The sequence below is a fragment of the Mesitornis unicolor genome, unplaced genomic scaffold, assembly GCF_000695765.1.
Source record: "Mesitornis unicolor isolate BGI_N332 unplaced genomic scaffold, ASM69576v1 scaffold5906, whole genome shotgun sequence".
NCBI classification, from domain to species: domain Eukaryota; kingdom Metazoa; phylum Chordata; class Aves; order Mesitornithiformes; family Mesitornithidae; genus Mesitornis; species Mesitornis unicolor.
In genome coordinates, this window is record NW_010188791.1 from 684 (window position 1) to 18,006 (window position 17,323).

Consider the following 17,323-nt stretch of genomic DNA (forward strand, 5'->3'; position numbering starts at 1 on the left):
TTTGTTTGTCCATTCCCTTTCCTTAATTTCCCTTAAAGGTAAATCCAGAATGAAGTAGTTTGTAGTAGCTCTGTTGCCTTTTTGAGGGTTGCCTTCCTCCTGTCTGAGCAAACATAAGTCTTATCTATCAAAATGCTGAGTGTCCTCTGTTCAGAGACAGTTGATGTCAAAGTCTTATGTAGTCAGTCAAGGAAGACCTAAGAGTGAATTACCTTCTACTATATATGGAGAGATGGATAGAAGACTAATTACCTCTCAGCACATAGGTAACTGTCTTAACAAAACTTTCTTACAGGTCCACTGAAGAAATGTTTAGTATGGCTGATGAAAGCTGCAGCTCCAATCCTGCAGTGGTTCGGAGGAAAAAAATTGCAATCAGCATAATCTTTTCTCTACCTAACAAAGAAGAAGCACAGAGAAACTTTCAGGATTTCTTTTTCTCACACTTTCCTCTTTTTGAATCTCACATGAACAAGCTGAAATATGCAATAGAAAAGGTACAGAATAATTGTGTGACTTAATGTGGAAAAAATAAGTGTCAGATTGAAGTACTCTAGAATCTAATACATGAAGTGTGGGGGAAGGTGTGTGGTTTCAAGCTTCCTTTCCTCCTTACACATGTAGTCTTGAGCCCGAGTTCAGTGTAGAAATTCAGCATTTTCTGAAAAAGAGGTGGTTTTTTTAGGGTTTTTTGGTGGTTGTTGGGGTTTTTTTGTTTTGGTTTGGTTTTTTTTTGCGGGATGGATGTGTTTGTTTAGTTGCTTTTTTGTTTTTGTTTTGTTTGGAAAGTTTTATGCTAGGGGTGGTTTTTCTTTTTCTTTCCTTCTTACCATATTTCACTGTGAGGTTTTCTTGGCTCCCTGGAGACAGTGGAAATGATGATATTCTTTCCTTTCATGTAGTCACTAAGAGAGACACAATGTTTGTTGCTGTCTTCCCAACTCTCTCAAAAATGTTCTCTTCTCTACCCATGTCCAGTCTTAGGGATTGGTCTCTCATGGGGTGGAAGGAGGTTGGCAGCTAGCACTGGGGCTAGATCTTAGTTAATTTGACATGTTAATGATGCTTAAAAAGATGAATGCAAATCCTTTAAGAAGCTGTTCTGTGTCTTTAACTCTTAATCAAGGCCATGATATCGTGTAGAAAAATAGCAGAATCCAGCCAAAGAGTGCAGGTTTATATCAGCCGTGTCATGGATGCCCTGGGAGAATTCAGGTGAGTTGATGGAATCCTTAATTACAAGGAGAGCTTTTCTCATGCCTCTCTAAAGATATTTGTCACTTCCAGTTTTAAGCAACTGAATGCAGGGTCTTGTAATTTAGCCAGTCTTGAAGTTAATGCGAATGAATTTTCTGTGTTGGGTATTGAGTAGGTGTTTTTAGACAACTTTATCAAAACCAGCTCAGCTGTTTTCAGAATGAGAGTAAAAGTAGTGCTGTTGCACTTGCCTGTACCTGGGACTGTCACTTTGTCTTTAAGATCTCATCAAGAGTTGGCTTCTGCTGATGCCTGTACAGAGGAGTGGATTGATGTATTCAGGCAGACGAACTGTCTACTCCTAGCCACAGATACTGAACAGTTTAACTGACAAGAAAGTTGCTGTCAAAGGCTCTTTTTTGGTATCTAAGAAGGGAAGGAATGGCCAGAGATTGAGAAAGGCAGCCCAGGAGAGAGAGATAGAGAGAAACAGGGCTTTAGTGGAATGGAGCTTCTGTAATGTTTGGAATGTGAAATCAAATCACTGCATTGAACAGAATGAATTTTCTCCCCCCTCAAAATGATTTCTGAATTGTTTCTCTGAATGCAAATACACAGGGGAATGCAAGAAAGGGAAAACAAATATGTAATTTATGTGAAGACACTAAGTTACTGGTACACTGAATTAAACAGACTAGTGTTGTGGGACAGGACGGTTAGTGTGTCTGGAAAACTCTTCCAATCTGCTTAGTCTCCTTGATCTTAAAATCAATAAATACATGGACAATAGAAGGGGAAAGAGGCTACTTGTAATTGCAAAATTGAAATATGCATGTTAACACTTACTTTTGGGAAATTTTCTCTGAGCAGAGTTACCATCTGGAACCTGTATTCTGTTCCAAGGATTGCAGAGCCTGTGTGGCTTAATATGACATCTAGCACCATGGAAAAGAATCAGCTATGCCAGCGTTTTCTTAAAGAATTTACATTTCTGATAGAACAGATCAACAAAAATCAGTAAGCTTTCCCCCACCTCCTTTTTCTTAAAAAAAAAAAAAAAAAGTTTGTCTACTTCCCAGTGCATGTGGATCTGTTAAAGCACTTAATTTTGCTGGTATTACTTTGGTCATATTCTTTTCCCTAGGTTTTTTGCAGCTTTGTTAACTGCGGTGCTGACATACCATCTGGCTTGGGTCCCAACAGTAATGCCGGTTGACCATCCTCCCATAAAGGCCTTCTCTGAGAAGCGCACATCACAGTCTGTGAACATGCTGGAAAAATCCCATCCATATAACCCTCTCTGGGCACAGCTCGGTCAGTAGTAAATGGAAAGATTGAGACTTCTCTATAACTAGCATCTTCCTGCATCTACTCCTCTAATCTAAGATAAGACCTTGTGATCCGGGTAGCATTTGCTGATATGCTTCATTGTAAGCTGCGTAAAGCTACCAACAGATGTCTTGTGTCTGGTTTAATAGAGCATTTGGAGGCCTGTTTGCGTAGCCTGAATGCTCTGCTTTTGTCCTTTGTTGTCATACTCTGTTACACTCCCTGACTGGTATAGAAGTATTAAGAGGGTGCAAGTGCTGTGAATGATCTGAGCAGTTTGGGAAGAACAAGAGGAAACGGGAGTTCTCTGGGCCTTGGAGGTCCTTTGTAGTCAAAATTGCCCTGGCTAGCTCATTTTATCTGTTTCTCACAGAACTAGGATTGACATCAAGACAACAGAGTAGAAATGTGGCAACTGTCGGTACCTCCATTCATTCATAGTTATGTGAGTGGACTTCAGCCAAGACTTTCTTTCTATGCCCAGCTCCTCAGGTTGTTCTCTGACAAATATTTTATAGCTTATGAGTATCTTGATACATGGGTTTAAGCAACTGTTGTCAAATGAGTAGGTGAGTGAGAGCTGAGATAATAATGCTTCTAGTGTTAAATCATTGAAAATTTCTCCTCTTCTTGACATCAACTGTGTGTCTGACATCAGATCCGCCTTAACATTAACTGATATACTATATTACCATGTAAAATAACACATGCACACTGAAACAATTATGTGACTTTTACATTGTGCTGCAGGTCGTATTTCTTGCTAATTGTCTCAGTTATGTTTGTTCTCGGTAATCTTCATGAGACCAAGAATTGCTAACTTGGCCGTGTAATTGTAGTAGAAGTGTTTCCTGTTTTAGGGAATCTTTTAAAAGACTATGCAGACGAGTAATGCATTAGACTTGTAGGGGAAAACAGAAGCTTGCTCAGGGTGTTGAAGATGGAGTCAGGCCTTGTGTTAAAAAAAACCAGCTAGACTGGCATAAGATAGGCAGTAGCTCTTGTGATCAGTCTCAGGAGCCACTGTTGGTTACTGGTCTGGAATCTGTTACTCTTCTCAGTTTCCCAGGCTATGTGTTGCTACCAGTATTGGCCCTGTCAAGTTGTAAGTGCGTGAACTCAAAATGCCTTCTGGTTTGGTATTGTTCTTTAAAAGCCCAGAAGCCACTATTAGCTGGTTGCGGTAGCTGATAATGAAAGTAAGATGTTGCCCTCTGCTGGTGTCCTTCTTTAGAAAGAGAGGGGAAAAAATAAAAAATCATGGGGCTTAGTGCTTTAAAATGAAAATTACTTTTTATTAAGGAAAGGATTTTGATGTACCTGTCTTTCCAGACCTATGTTCTCATTACATATTACATATCAATTACAATTACATACTGATACAACTATAAGTACCCCTATCAGAAAGACATAATACTGTCTTAAACATCAGCTTCAATCTAACGGCCTTAACAGTAGGCATTAGTATGTTTTAAGACCACAGCTTTGACTCTTTATACTGTCTTACTGGTAATGGCTTTCTATAAATGTCAGTTATGCAAATGAACATTAACCCTGAATCTGATTTCCATAGCAACTGTACTCAACTTGAAGGTAAAAAAATATTTCCCCATTTGCTTTCCAAAATGCTAGTCCTTGTGGGCTACCAGACATTGGAGGTTATTTCCAGCGAAGTAGTCCGAAGGCCAGTTTCCATTACTGAGGAATGAACTTGCTAGCATGTTAGGCTATGGGGCTAGTTGCAAGTTGCAAGGGTGTCCTTAACTGGGGAAAGGAAGCATACTGATGCCACCACATAGCAGCCTCTCCAGTGCAGCACTGACATCATTGGAAATGGCAGATCTTGGGAGCAGAGGCAGTAAGTGACAGCCATGGAATTACTGTCTCGTTGGTCCTTGTTTTGAGTGAAATCAGGAGCCTTATTCCTTTTATGTTCTGTACAGCAAAGAGAAGGCTGGGCATAAATGTGTTGGGCTTTTGTTTTTTGGTGGTGTGTTGAGGTTTTTTTTGTGTGGGTTTTTTTTTGTTTTTTTTCTTGCCTATTTTAGTCTCCTCATGTTGAAACCAGAGGTCCCCTTGCCTTTAGTACAAACCTTCCTGAAGCTCTGATTATAACTTCCATTCAGTGTTGCTTCTTGAGGTCTAGTACAAAATCCTGGTGGTAAACTCACTATAAAGCATTTGAGTAACCTTCAGCAAGGACTTGGCACATAAAACCTGGTACCGAAAATCTGGTAGATAAGCAGGTAGCTGATGAAGCGTCAAGCCAGAGAAGCCTTCTTTCAAAGTGAAAACTTAGGCTGGCTAAAGAAAATTGAGCTTTTGCTGGTTTTCTCCTATCTGCCACAGTTTGGTTAAGAAAAGACATTTAGTGGGAGTTCTGTACTGAATGTCAGGTGAAGCTGGGTTCAATCAATCTGGTAGTGAGCATTTCTTGAGTTAACACATCTACATACATGGATATAAACTCTTTAGGAAAGACAGGCAGAGAGGAGAAGAAGAGGAGGTGTAGCCCTCTACACTAAGGACCAGCTGGAATCCATGGAGCTCCACCTTGGGCAGGGTGAGGAGCTAACAGAGAGCTTTTGGTCAGGGTTAATGGGAAGGCAGGGGAAGGTGACATCATAAGTGGGGGTCTGCTACAGGCCACCAGACCAGTAAGACCAAGTTGATGAGGCCCTCTATAAACAGATAGGGGCAGCCTTGCGTGCACGAGTCCTGGTCCTCATGGAGTATTTCAGCCACCCTGATGTCTGCCGGAAGTACAACACAGCAGGGCACCGGTGATTGAAGAGGTTCCTCGAATGAGTTGATGACAACTTCTTCTTCCAAGTGGTAGAGGAACCCACAAGAAGGGGTGCCATGCTGGACCTTGTCTTCACCAACAAGGAGTTGTGAGCAATGTGAAGCTCAAGGACAGCCTTGGCTGCAGTGACCACAAAATGGTAGAGTTCTGTCAAGATCCTTAAGACAGCAAAAAGGTTGCACAGCAAGCTCACCACTCTGGACTTCAGGAGAGCAGGCTATAGTCTCTTCAGGGATCTCCTAGACAAGGTGTCATGGTATAAAGCCCTGGAGGGAAGAAGGGCCCAAGAAAGCTGGTTGATATTCAAGGACCATCTCCTCTGAGTCCAGGAGCAGTGCACCCCAAGAAGGAGGAAGGCATGAAGGAATGAAATCTGGCCAGGAACATAAAGGGGAAGAAGAAGAATTTCTACAGGTACATCAGTGATAGAAGGAAAGTTAGGGAAGAAGTAGACCCTCTCTGGAAGGAAAATAGAGAACTGATCATGAGGGATACAGAGGAGGCTTAAGTGCTCAATGACTTCTTTGCCTTGGCCTTCACTGGCAAGGGCTTTACCCACACCGCCCGAGTTACAAAAGGCAAAGGTAGGGAGTGAGAGAAGGAAGATCTGCCCACTGTAAATGAAGATCAGGTTTGAGACCATCTAAAGAACCTGAATCCACACAAGTCCATGGGACCAAACGAGATCTATCTGTGGGTCCCAAGGGAACAGTTGGATGAAGTTGCCAAGCTGCTATCTGTGATATTTGAAAAGTCATGGCAGTCTGGTGAAGTTCCTGCTACATAACCTCCATTTTCAAAAAGGGGTAAAAGGAAGACCCAGGGAACTACAGGCCAGTCAGTCTCACCTCCGTGCATGGCAAGATCATGGAGCAGATCCTCCTGATGGCCCTCCTAAGGCACACAGAGAAGGAAGATGTGGTGATTGGTGGTAACCAACACGGCTTCACCAAGGGCAAATAGTGCCTGACAGATCTGGTGGGCTTTTATGATGGAGTTACAGCATTGGTGATTAAGGGAAGAGCAACTGACATCATCTATCTGGACTTGTGCAGAGGATTCAACACTGTCCTCCATGACATCTTGGTCACTAAATTGAAGAAAAATGGATTTCATGGACAGACCACTCACTGGATAAGGAATTGGCCGGATGGTCAACCACTCAACGTCCAAATGGAGACCAATGACAAGTGGTGTTCCTCAGGGCTCGGTTCTGGGACCAGTGCTGTTTAACATCTTTGTCAGCAACATGGACAGTGGGATCGAATTCACTCTCAGCAATTTTGCAGATGACACCAAGCTGTGTAGATATGCTGGAGAGAAGGGATGCCATCCAGAGGGACCTGGACAGGCAGGAGAGGTGGGCCCAAGCCAACCTCATGAAGTTCAACATGGCCAAGTGCAAGGTCCTGCACCTGGGTCAGGGCAATCCCAAGCATAACCACAGGTTGGGCAGAGATTGGATTTAGAGCAGTCCTGAGGAGAAGGACTTGGGGATGTCAGTTGATGAAAAACTCAACTTAATGATCAGAGGGCTGAACCAGCTGCCCTGTGTGAAGACGAAGTGAGAGACTTGGGACTGTTCAGCCTGGAGAAGAGAAGGCTCTAGGGAGACCTTATTGCAGCCTTCCAGTTCCTGAAGGGGGCCTACAGGAAAGCTGGTGAGGGACTTTTTACAAGGGCAGGTAGCAATAGGATAAGGGGGAATGGTTTTAAACTGGAAGAGGGTAGATTTAGACTAGATTTTTAGGAAGAATTTCTTTACTGTGAGGGTGGTGAGACACTGGCACAGGTTGCCCAGGAAAGTTGTAGATGCCCTCTCCCTGGAAGTGTTCAAGGCCAGGCTGGATGAGGCTTTGAGCAACCCAGTCCAGTGGGAGATGTCCCTGCCCATGGTAGAGGAGTTGAAACTAGATGCTCTTTAAGGTCCCTTCCATCCCAGACCATTCTGTGATCTTTGTCTGGTACAGCATGTGAACATTCCCTTATTGGCTATCTATGTTTACTTCTCTCAGAACTTTGGAATAGAAGCCCTTCAGCAGCTGATAGAGGATTATAGACAGCTGGAAGATAGCTACCCATCTCCCAGCCAAATATGTTGCAAGTAGGATATGTATGATCTTAGTTCTGTTAAAAAAGCGTATCTTTGGGATAAATGAGCTGGCAAATGAGCAGTTCTTGGGGAAACTTGGATTGTTTTGGTACCTATCTTTCATATTACAGTTGTATTTTAGGTAGTGAATATATTTACTAATTCTCCACCACCCCCTGCAAAAGATAAATGCTCATGTTAGTGAGCTTGCCTCAAAGTACACAGAAGTGCATGTGCCTTGTCCATTAAGGTAGTTACATGTGTCATTTTTCAAAACCTTATTTATTATGCTAATATTGAATCCTTTTTTGGTTTTTTTTTTTTATCTTAGTCCTGAAAAATAGCATTTAGGTTTTATCAGTATAAAAATTCTTGTATTAAACACAAAAAGTGTTTGCAATGAAACAGAATAACTTTGATATGAAAGAAAATGAGTAGAAAAATAGAAATTAGTATAGCTGGCTGCGGAGTTTAGCTGGATCTATATTCCTCTTCAACCCCTGTTGTGTCAGTTTTGAGGTGGTAATAGCTTGTACGCATCATGTAAATAAAAACCTTAGTAGCTTTGAACAGAAAGAAGCTGAGTAATAGCAGCTAATGTCTCACAAGAACACCAAAACACTTCTGGACATAAGCCAGGAGTGCTAGAAGACTTCTTTTGTTATTCTTTATTTTATACTTTTATAAACTTACTGAGAAAGAAACTGTCTGATTTGTGTCCATAGTAAATGCTGTTTAAAATGTGTTGAATTTAAAACAGTTTAATGTGTTGAATAGCTTGTATGACAACCAAAAAATGAATGTGTGACATTTTTGTTTTCCTGTATAGGTGACCTCTACGGTGCTATAGGCTCTCCAGTTAGATTAACTCGAACTGTTATTGTTGGGAAACGCAAGGAGCTGGTGCAGAGCTTGCTCTATGTTCTGACTTACTTTATTCGGTGCTCTGAGCTGCAGGAAAATCAGCTGACATGGAGTGGGAAGGCTGGAGAAGGAGAGCAAGTTCTAAATGGAAGCAAGATCACAACTGCATTAGAAAAGGGAGAGGTAGAGGAGTCTGATTATGTTGTTGTCACTGTTAAAAATGAACCCGCTCTTGTGCCTCCAATCCTACCTCCAAAGAATGATGGAAGTAAGAATAATTGTATTGCAGAGTGGGTACGTGACCCAGAAAGTACAGATGCAGTCCCGACCTCTTCAGAAGAGAAGAGAGAAGCAATAGGAAAGACCAGTCAGAACTCTCAAGTGTCTGTTGACTGTCTAACTAGCAGTTTCCACAAAGGAACAGCTGACGGTAGGAAAACAACTGTCACTGATAGAGGAATTGTATCCTACCAGTTTGAAGAGCGATCTAAACTGGAAGATTTAGTGGATATAAAGAAGAGCAAGAACCAGAATGAGAGAAAAATAGAGAAGCAATTGTCTAGTAGGTCATCTGCCTTACCTTGTCCTGAAAGATCTAGTCACAGGAGTTCACACTTGGAAAAAGTCACCTTTCATATTGGGAGCTCTGCATCACCAGAGTCAGACTTAGAAACTCGCAGAAGAGAAATGGAAGAAAATCTGAAGGCATTTGGAAAAAATCCAGAGGTGATTCATTGTGCCTCAAGTTCCATAAGTCTGAGTGTTGATTCTGCTTCCCAGAATCAAAAAGAAAGTTGTGAAGCTGCCTTTATACCCTTTGGTAAACATAATGTTTGTTATGCACATGTCTCACCTTGTGAGGGGAAGGGGAGTGTACTTAATGAACATATGAAAAGTAAAGGAACTGAAATGAATTTAGTGAACACAGTATCTAGTGAACCACTTTTTCCCACAGATAACATAGAAATTGCAAAATTGCCAAGCTTGAAAGAAACTAGAGCTTTATGCTCTAGCAGTCTGGACAATCTGGAGAATTACTCCCCTGGCTGCATAGAAGTAGGTGCTAAAGATGTCCCCTATGGGGATGCTGGAAGGAAAATCCCCTTCAGAGCTGAAGGGGACATTCCAAGGAACGAGAGTTCAGACAGTGCTCTTGGAGCCAGTGATGAAGAAGGTGATTGTTGTATGCCTGATGAAATGCATCTTGATAATGTCAGCAGAAGACATGAAGAGTTTGCAGAAGTGGAACTTCCTTTACCAAGGTAAAGGAATTTAAATTTAGAACTAAATGGAGTCAAATGCTGTTGCTACTGTAGAAATGTTTGGGGTTTTAATTCTGAAATCCTCTGGGATCTTGACCAAGTTTCTTGTAAATAAATCCGTAACAGGCAGTGTTGATGTGGTTAGGATTCTTGTAAACAGACTTGGCAAAAAGAAAGCCAAGGTACTGAAGTTTTGTGACAAAGGTGTTCTTCAAATGTCTAATAAAAAGTGATAAAACTTTTTAATAGAAACTGCCTGAAACTTCTAATGTTGTAGACATGTAGACAGAACATCTGAGGACAAGCAAAACTTCAGCTTTGCTTAAACTGATAACTGTTTATTTTTGACATATTTGACAAATCAAAGCGTGTGAGGTGACACAGGCAGGTTGCAGGAGCAGCCATAAAACCATAGATGAGACAGAGCATATTTATTCTCGGTACCTTGTGAAACGAGGAATCTCTGAAGTAGCACCTGGCCAGAAGCACGCAAGTAGGAATGCAAGCACTGAGGCTTGATTCTTGCAAGGGCCAGAGTGAGAGATTTCCAAACTGCTGCTTTCGCCTGTATTTAAGGATGTTTATCTGGTGTAGTTTTGCACTGTTGTGCTTTGATCTTTCCCACAGCAGGGCAGGAATCCTAAGCATGTTAGATAGAGTGCCTCTTGAGTTTATTGCAAGCCTATGTTACCTAAGCACAGTGGTTCTACTTGTCAAGCATAAAAGACTAAACAGCAATTAGTACAATATATATGTTTTTTGACAGCCCAGCTGCAAGTCACTTGAGTGTTTTTACAATCCTCACCAATCTTCTGTATTTATCCCACACAAAGACAGATTTGAAATAAATAAGGGCATCCTACTTGAAAACTTGAGCTTTGCAGGTGCACATGGAGCTTACTGATGCTTAAGGTAGGTATCTAGAAAGAGTTTGCTGCTTGGACTGAGTTGGAGATAACTCAATTGTAGCAAACCTGTTAGCTGCAGAACAGGAAGCTCATACATACCACAAGCTCTAACATGTGTAGATTTGCCTTTTCATAAATTTGAAGGAATTAATGCATTGTTAAAGTTCAGCTTATAAAATCCTTGTTTCAATAGCACCATTTACTGATATACTGTATTTTGAGTATAGTTGTTGGTTAATGTTTGCAGTAGAAGCAAGAGTGATAAACCCTTCACTTAAAGTCTGAATGCAGTTTGTCAAGCAAGAATCTTACCTGCTTTGTATTGCTGTATTTCAGGTCACATACAATCAGCAGTCAATGTGTGAAAAACTTTGGAAGATCACTTCTAGGTGGTTACTGTCATACGTATATACCTGATTTGGTGCTGCATGGAATAAGCAATGATGAAAAACTCAAGCAGTGTCTACTGTCAGACCTACTTCATGCAATGCATGTGAGTTAGAACATTGTTCTGAGTCCTATTAGGAGTTGTGATATTACTGACATCTACGGAAGCAGGTCCTTGGAATAAGTTTCTTTCATTTTACCTGTTCTTAACCTGACACATGACATATCTGTCTTCTTGAAAGATACAAGTCCTTAATTCATTGTGTGCAAAGCATGTTCACACAGGAATCACATGTGCTTTCCCTTATACTCTCTCAAGGCTTCTCTTCAAAAATAAACACAAGAAGAATTATTTGCAACTTCAAGTTACAAACAAGTAAAAAACCCTCTCAAACTGCTTTTTGTTTCAGTCACAATAGCAGACAGAATTATCTGTATTTCATTAAAATTATATTCAAATTGAAACATTTTGCCACTTAGTGACATGTGTTACAAAGGAGGTGAGGTCTTGTGGGGGCCTAAATGATACCAAACTGTAGTAGAAATTACTGACTACAGAAAGTAACTGTCTATAGGTAAGAACTTTGCCATGTTCACAGAATCTCAGAATGTTAGGAGTTGGAAGGGACCTCGAAAGATCATCCAGTCCAACCCCCCTGCCAGAGCAGGATCACCTAGACCAGGTCACACAGGAACGCATCCAGGCGGGTTTTGAATGTCTCCAGAGAAGAGAGGAGACTCTTACTCTATTTTAGGTGCTCCTAAATTATATAATTAATTTATAACTAGTCTTTCACTAAAGTAGCTGTTTCCCCTTGGTATGCAATTTCACTTGTTTATCTAGTAATTGTCAACAGCTTCTCTCTGTAGCAATTAAGAATCATTCTGGTGGAATGAGTTCATGTACTATCCAAAACAGTGATGCATGTGTGTGTAACTTCTTTAGACAACATCAGATTGGTCTAATACAATACTGTATCTTCATTCTACTCTGCCTTGAATATACATAGTGAAATCCCTCACATCTCTGAAACATTAAATGTATTTTTTGCCATCATTGGATCAGTATAATTATTTTCTTTTCATTTTGGAAGAAACTTACCTTTTCAGGGAAGGTGGAATACTTGAAGAAAAAAAAATGGAGTAGTGATTTTTGAAGCACTACTTAAATGAAAATGCCTTGATTAAATTGGCAGTTAAGGCTTAACTGACCCAATGTTGCTGAATGTAATCTCTGTCACTGAAGTTGGTATTTGTTGTTGTTGTTTTTGAAATGCCTTTAGTTTCCCATTGGATAAAACATTCACTGGATCACTGTATTTTCTGCTTCAGTGTAAATAAAAGTGGAGCCTCAAACTGCTGTGGAAATGTATTTGAAAGTGTTACATAATGTTTGTATTTTGTATCTGTTGCAGCATCCAGTGCTAGATGAGCCCATAGCAGAAGCTGTCTGCATTATTGCAGACACAGATAAATGGAATGTGCAAATAGCTACAAGCCAGAAAAAGATGATGGACAATATGAAGTTAGGCAAAGATGTTTTGGTTTCGAGTCAAGTATCCAGTTTATTGCAGTCTGTTTTGCAGCTTTACAAACTCAATGTCCCAGCTGACTTTGTAAGTATTTCTTTACTGAAGACTGAAGCTAATGAAAATTGCTTAGCTTAGATAGCAGACACAGAGTTTTGTACACTGTGTTGCTATACCAATGAACTAATGCCTGAAATAATGCAGAGTTGGTACAACATATTTAAAAGAATGCATGCTACAGTCCAGTAAGATAGCCTGTCTTATCTGCAATTTACATCTAATAGATCAGATTAAACTTAGCTATTCCAATATACATGTGCCAAAACTAAAGCTGTTTAAACAGTTTTAGCATGGTCCTCACATGTTTATGATTAGGATTCTTAAATTTGGCTTTTACGTTTTTTGCTTGTGTAATTTCCACACTTCTACTCTTTATGTCGTTGAAACTTCCATGTACCCAAGCCTGTTCCTAGCATACAGTTTTCTATTCTTAGGCTTTCTATCCAACCCCTCTTCTCTCTTCTCCCCAAATAATTGTGTGTGCATGTGTTTCTTGACCCTTCTGTTTTTTGCATATTTCAGCCAACCCTGTCAGCAAGTGCTCTCTTGGATGGCCTTGCTGATGTCTCCGTAGCATTGCTGGGAGTAGATTGAAACCTGAAAACACATGGGGGTGGGTTGCAGCAGGGGACATTCCTTTGTCATATTGCATACTCCTTGTCCCACAATATCCTTTCCTGTCCTCATTAGTAGTGGAGTTCATCAGAGCAAATCAGTAATGCTGGTTTTGCTTATTACAACAAAATTACCTGCAGTGGTAATTATAACACAGTTTTCAATGCATGATTGTAGGTGAGAGGAGATGGGGTGTTTTTTTCAGTAATCACTCCTTCTTCAATTAACAAAATCACTTTGTCCTTCAGCAGATAGCCTTGAGAAATGTTTTAGGAGCCTGTGTAATAACTGTGCTATCAGATGGAAGAGGAAGATAGCACTCAAGACTAACAGCTGTAAATAGTATTAGTTGGCACAGTTTTGAATTAAACTAGTGGCATTGTTTATGCTAAGTTTTTGAAGTCAAGTGCTATGCGAAATACTTGAGTACATTGTCAGTGTTGTCTCTGGATTCTTCTGGGCATCAGTAAATACACAACTTTCATTAAAATTATATCCTAACACTTTCACAATAGTACCGGTAAATTCTCGCATTATTAAACTGAATAGTTGATTCTGCAACAGAAGTGTTCTCTCCAATGCTGCTTTGGGGTTTATGTATGCGATTTCTGTATGCTTTGTGTGGTGTGGGAGAGGTTTGGAGGTGGAATATTTTTCAAGGCTTTTTTAATTTCTTACAAAAAGAAATAGTGAAGTGACAGTGCAAGAAGTTTGTAAATTTTCTGTAATCCGCATTAGAGACACTTTGATCCTTCTGTCAGTGGATTTTACAGCTCTTTGCTAAAACAGAACCATTGATGCATGGAAATCAAGTCTTCCATTAAACTCTAGGGAGAGAAGTGTGACATTTTTATTGTGATTGTTTTGATTTAAATTTTGACCAAAAAATGTATACTAATATCGATCAGAGATGAGCATAATGCAGTATGTTTCAAGTTTCATTTAGGAGTGTTTGTTTCTTTACATGCAGTTATTGTTTAGATAAATAAGTTTTTTGGTTGGTGGGTTTTATTGTTTGGGGTTTTTTTGTTTTGTTTTGTTTTGAGGTTTTTTTGTGGTGCAACAGAAAACAAAACCCGACTTGAGACCAGATGAAAGGCAAGTGGTGATATCTTTGTTGTGGCACTTCAGACTGGTAACCATACTGCAGAGAGCTTTGCGGTATGCCATGGTGAGAGGGAAATGATAGCAACTGCTCCATGTCAGCAATATGTCAAAAGCTTTACATGCACCTTTAAACTCACTTTAAGCTACTTTCCTAATTCTAGAAGTGATTTGACTTTTTTTTTCCCATTACTAAATGGAAATTACTGAATTGTAATTGTACTTAATAGTAATTTCCATTACTAAATTGGAAAAACTGCAAGGGAAGCTAACATTAAAAAAAATAATCTGTACCTCGCTTACCATGGACATTTTGAACAAATTGGCATCATGTACTGAGCTCATAAGGAAAAATGTCTTTTAATTCTTTTCTGGCATTCAGGAGTAGCAGATAGTCTTATGGAAAGAATCTCTCTTTTAGAATAATACAGGATTCTTCCTTACTTCCTCACAACTTAAAAAAAATAAATTAATTCTTTAGCACGAGTAATGGAATTGAAATATCTTGAACTGCTAGAAGTAGTGAGTCAGCTGCATGCTCCTCTGAATCACCTGAGGAAGTGCTTATAGGCTTTTACCTGTAATGGAAAAGATAAGAATATTTCCCTTTTGGCTAGAATCAGAAAGTGTTATGATTATAATGACTTAAGTGAAACCTTGCTTGAAGCAAATACATCAAACTACTATCAAAAACCATTTGTCTTTCCTCCACTAGTGGAAGTTATTCTACTACTATGTAGCACATTTTTTTAGAGGTGCCTCTTTACCTTCCATGATTAAGACCTGATATAACCTCAGAGAATCACTAAAAATCTTGCTCCAGACCATCAAAAAAATACATGGTAGGCTACCTACAAGCATGAGTCATCTTTTTGCTTTTTATTTTTTATTAGCAAAACTGGTTTCACAGGATCTCATTTCTAATACTTACGGTTTTCATTCAACTCGAGAAGTACATTGGATGACAGCTTGAAGCTATTTACTGCTACTGTTTCTAATTGCTGTCTATGCCTGCTGGATGATTATACATTTGATAATGTGAGGTTCTGCTTGTGTTTGGAGAGCTGAACTACTTTAACTTTTTTGCAATGGTCATCCCTGTGGAAAGAAGGAATATATCAAATTGAATGTACCTTTTGCCCTAGAACATAATACCTGATAAGACATCCTACCTACTCACCTTGTGAAGATGTCCTGCTTACTCACCTTGTCTTACCAAAAAAACCCAACAGCCCTCTCCATTTTTCAAGCCAAGGTTCATCTGCACTCCAGCAGTTAGAGTATGAGAAATTACTGTGCATCCCATGACTGTATTTTAAAATAATATGCATTTCTAGCATGCTACTGCTGAAAGAAAAGGGGAGTAATTAAATTGGTATTTCAATTTGAACCATTACTTTTTGGGAAACAGTATCAAATGTTTAAGCAATCTTAAGCTAGAAGTACCTGGGACTAATAAAAACAAATGCCTAAAAAAGGATTTATAACCTAGCTTCTACAGTAAAGTAGTGAGCAAAAGAGCTGTAATTTCATGCAAATAAGATATTGGTGTCTTCCATTTCTTGAATCTTAGTTTCTTGAATGGCAGATCCCTAGAGCTAGAGTTGTAACTTTAGGAGCTGTTGTCTAAACTGAAAAAATAGTACTGACTTGTAACAAAGATGTCTTGATCCAAGTATTCTGGTTTGATTCTTAGTAAGATGTCTTGAGTGTCTTTGAACCTGGTTAAAACTATTTAAGTCAGCAGAAACACTGTGACTGGCTTGAGTGGAAAATGGGTGTGCAATTTGTGCAACAAACTTGCTGCTCGAGAAAGCTGGAATGTCTCATTCTGTGAGGGGTTCCTCTTTGAGGGAGTAGTGTAACTGTTTAATGCTAACACAGCTGTAATAAAAACAGTTGCCTCTTCTAGATTTTGTAGTGGAGATTTAGTTTGAAAGACGTTCTAGCTAAGATAAAAGCTAAAATGGAATGCTTACATTTCTGTAAATTTTCATGTTTGCTGAAGCCATTCTGAGGTTTTCAATCTGTGTTTACAGTGCATAATGCATCTTGAGGATAGACTACAAGAGATGTATCTCAAAAGCAAAATGCTTTCAGAGTATCTACGAGGACATACAAGAGTGCATGTAAAAGAACTAGGAATTGTGTTGGGGTGAGTATTGCAGGTATTATTCTTAACCAATGACAAAACTTGGAGCCATTATTTTCCTTCTCAGTTCCTGAATGTTGACATCTTGTTCCCACAAGGACTTGCTTCTTACTTCATATTGAGCACTCTCTTCTTTTATGTGCCTAAGACAGTGTAAAAATGGGTCCTGGCCTCTGAACAGCTTTATATTTGGAAATATTTGGAAACTGACCATTGTATTTGAGAGACATTCCTAGTACTGTTACTGCAAAATAATTAATAATTCCAGCTTTTTCTCATTTTTGGTACTACTATATGGTGAACTAGTTTATATTCGAAACATGAAAGGCACAGTCTTCTGTAAGCTGATGTTTAGTACTGTCTTAAACTGGGCTTATTGGTAACTACTGACTGGTAAGACTACAAGCTAAGGCTTATGATTTAGCAAATAAATAAAAGCTTTTCTTTTAACCACAAAAGATTATATACCACAAAATAAAGTACTGCTATCTTTTGACTTACAGTAGCATACTTCTTGGCTTTAAATGTTATTACCTACCTTTACTGATATGTTATGAGTAATGGCAATAAATGATAATTAAACAATGAACTCAGTTATAGCAGGGCACTTCCAGTTTCTTTAAAGTGAGTGTAAAATATCTTATGATTCTCTTCTTTTGTGAAGGTGACTGTATATTTTAAATTCTGTCTCGCTTTGTTTAATTTCTAGGATTGAATCAAATGACTTGCCTCTGTTGGCTGCTATAGCAAGTACTTATTCCCCATATGTTGCTCAAATACTCCTATAAATTAAAGTCTCAGGGTAGTCCTTCCTTTAAAGTAATGAGAATGGGAATGTTGAATGAAGAACAGAAGTGCCAAACACTGGTAAAGGGGAACACTGAGAAAAGCAGGTGATGACTGTACATTCTACCACCTTTCAATTCCAATTTCAACCAGATGTTTTATCGGAGGACTTCAGTTTACATAACATAAAAGGCATTCAGGTTTTTCTTACAATCTCACTTCTGACTTAAAT

General features: G+C 39.4%; 1 protein-coding gene across 1 annotated transcript; it reads left to right on the forward strand.

Annotated features, from left to right (window-relative positions):
• Positions 1-266: 266 nt before the first annotated feature.
• On the forward strand, positions 267-17,093 carry FNIP2 (folliculin interacting protein 2; the record flags this gene model as incomplete). Its single annotated transcript, XM_010185832.1, has 9 exons — positions 267-497; positions 1,127-1,215; positions 2,068-2,214; positions 2,342-2,511; positions 8,254-9,550; positions 10,795-10,951; positions 12,261-12,461; positions 16,193-16,308; positions 17,015-17,093. Coding segments are annotated over 9 exons (2,487 nt in total), but the record flags the coding sequence as incomplete, so codon positions are not given.
• Positions 17,094-17,323: the final 230 nt, after the last annotated feature.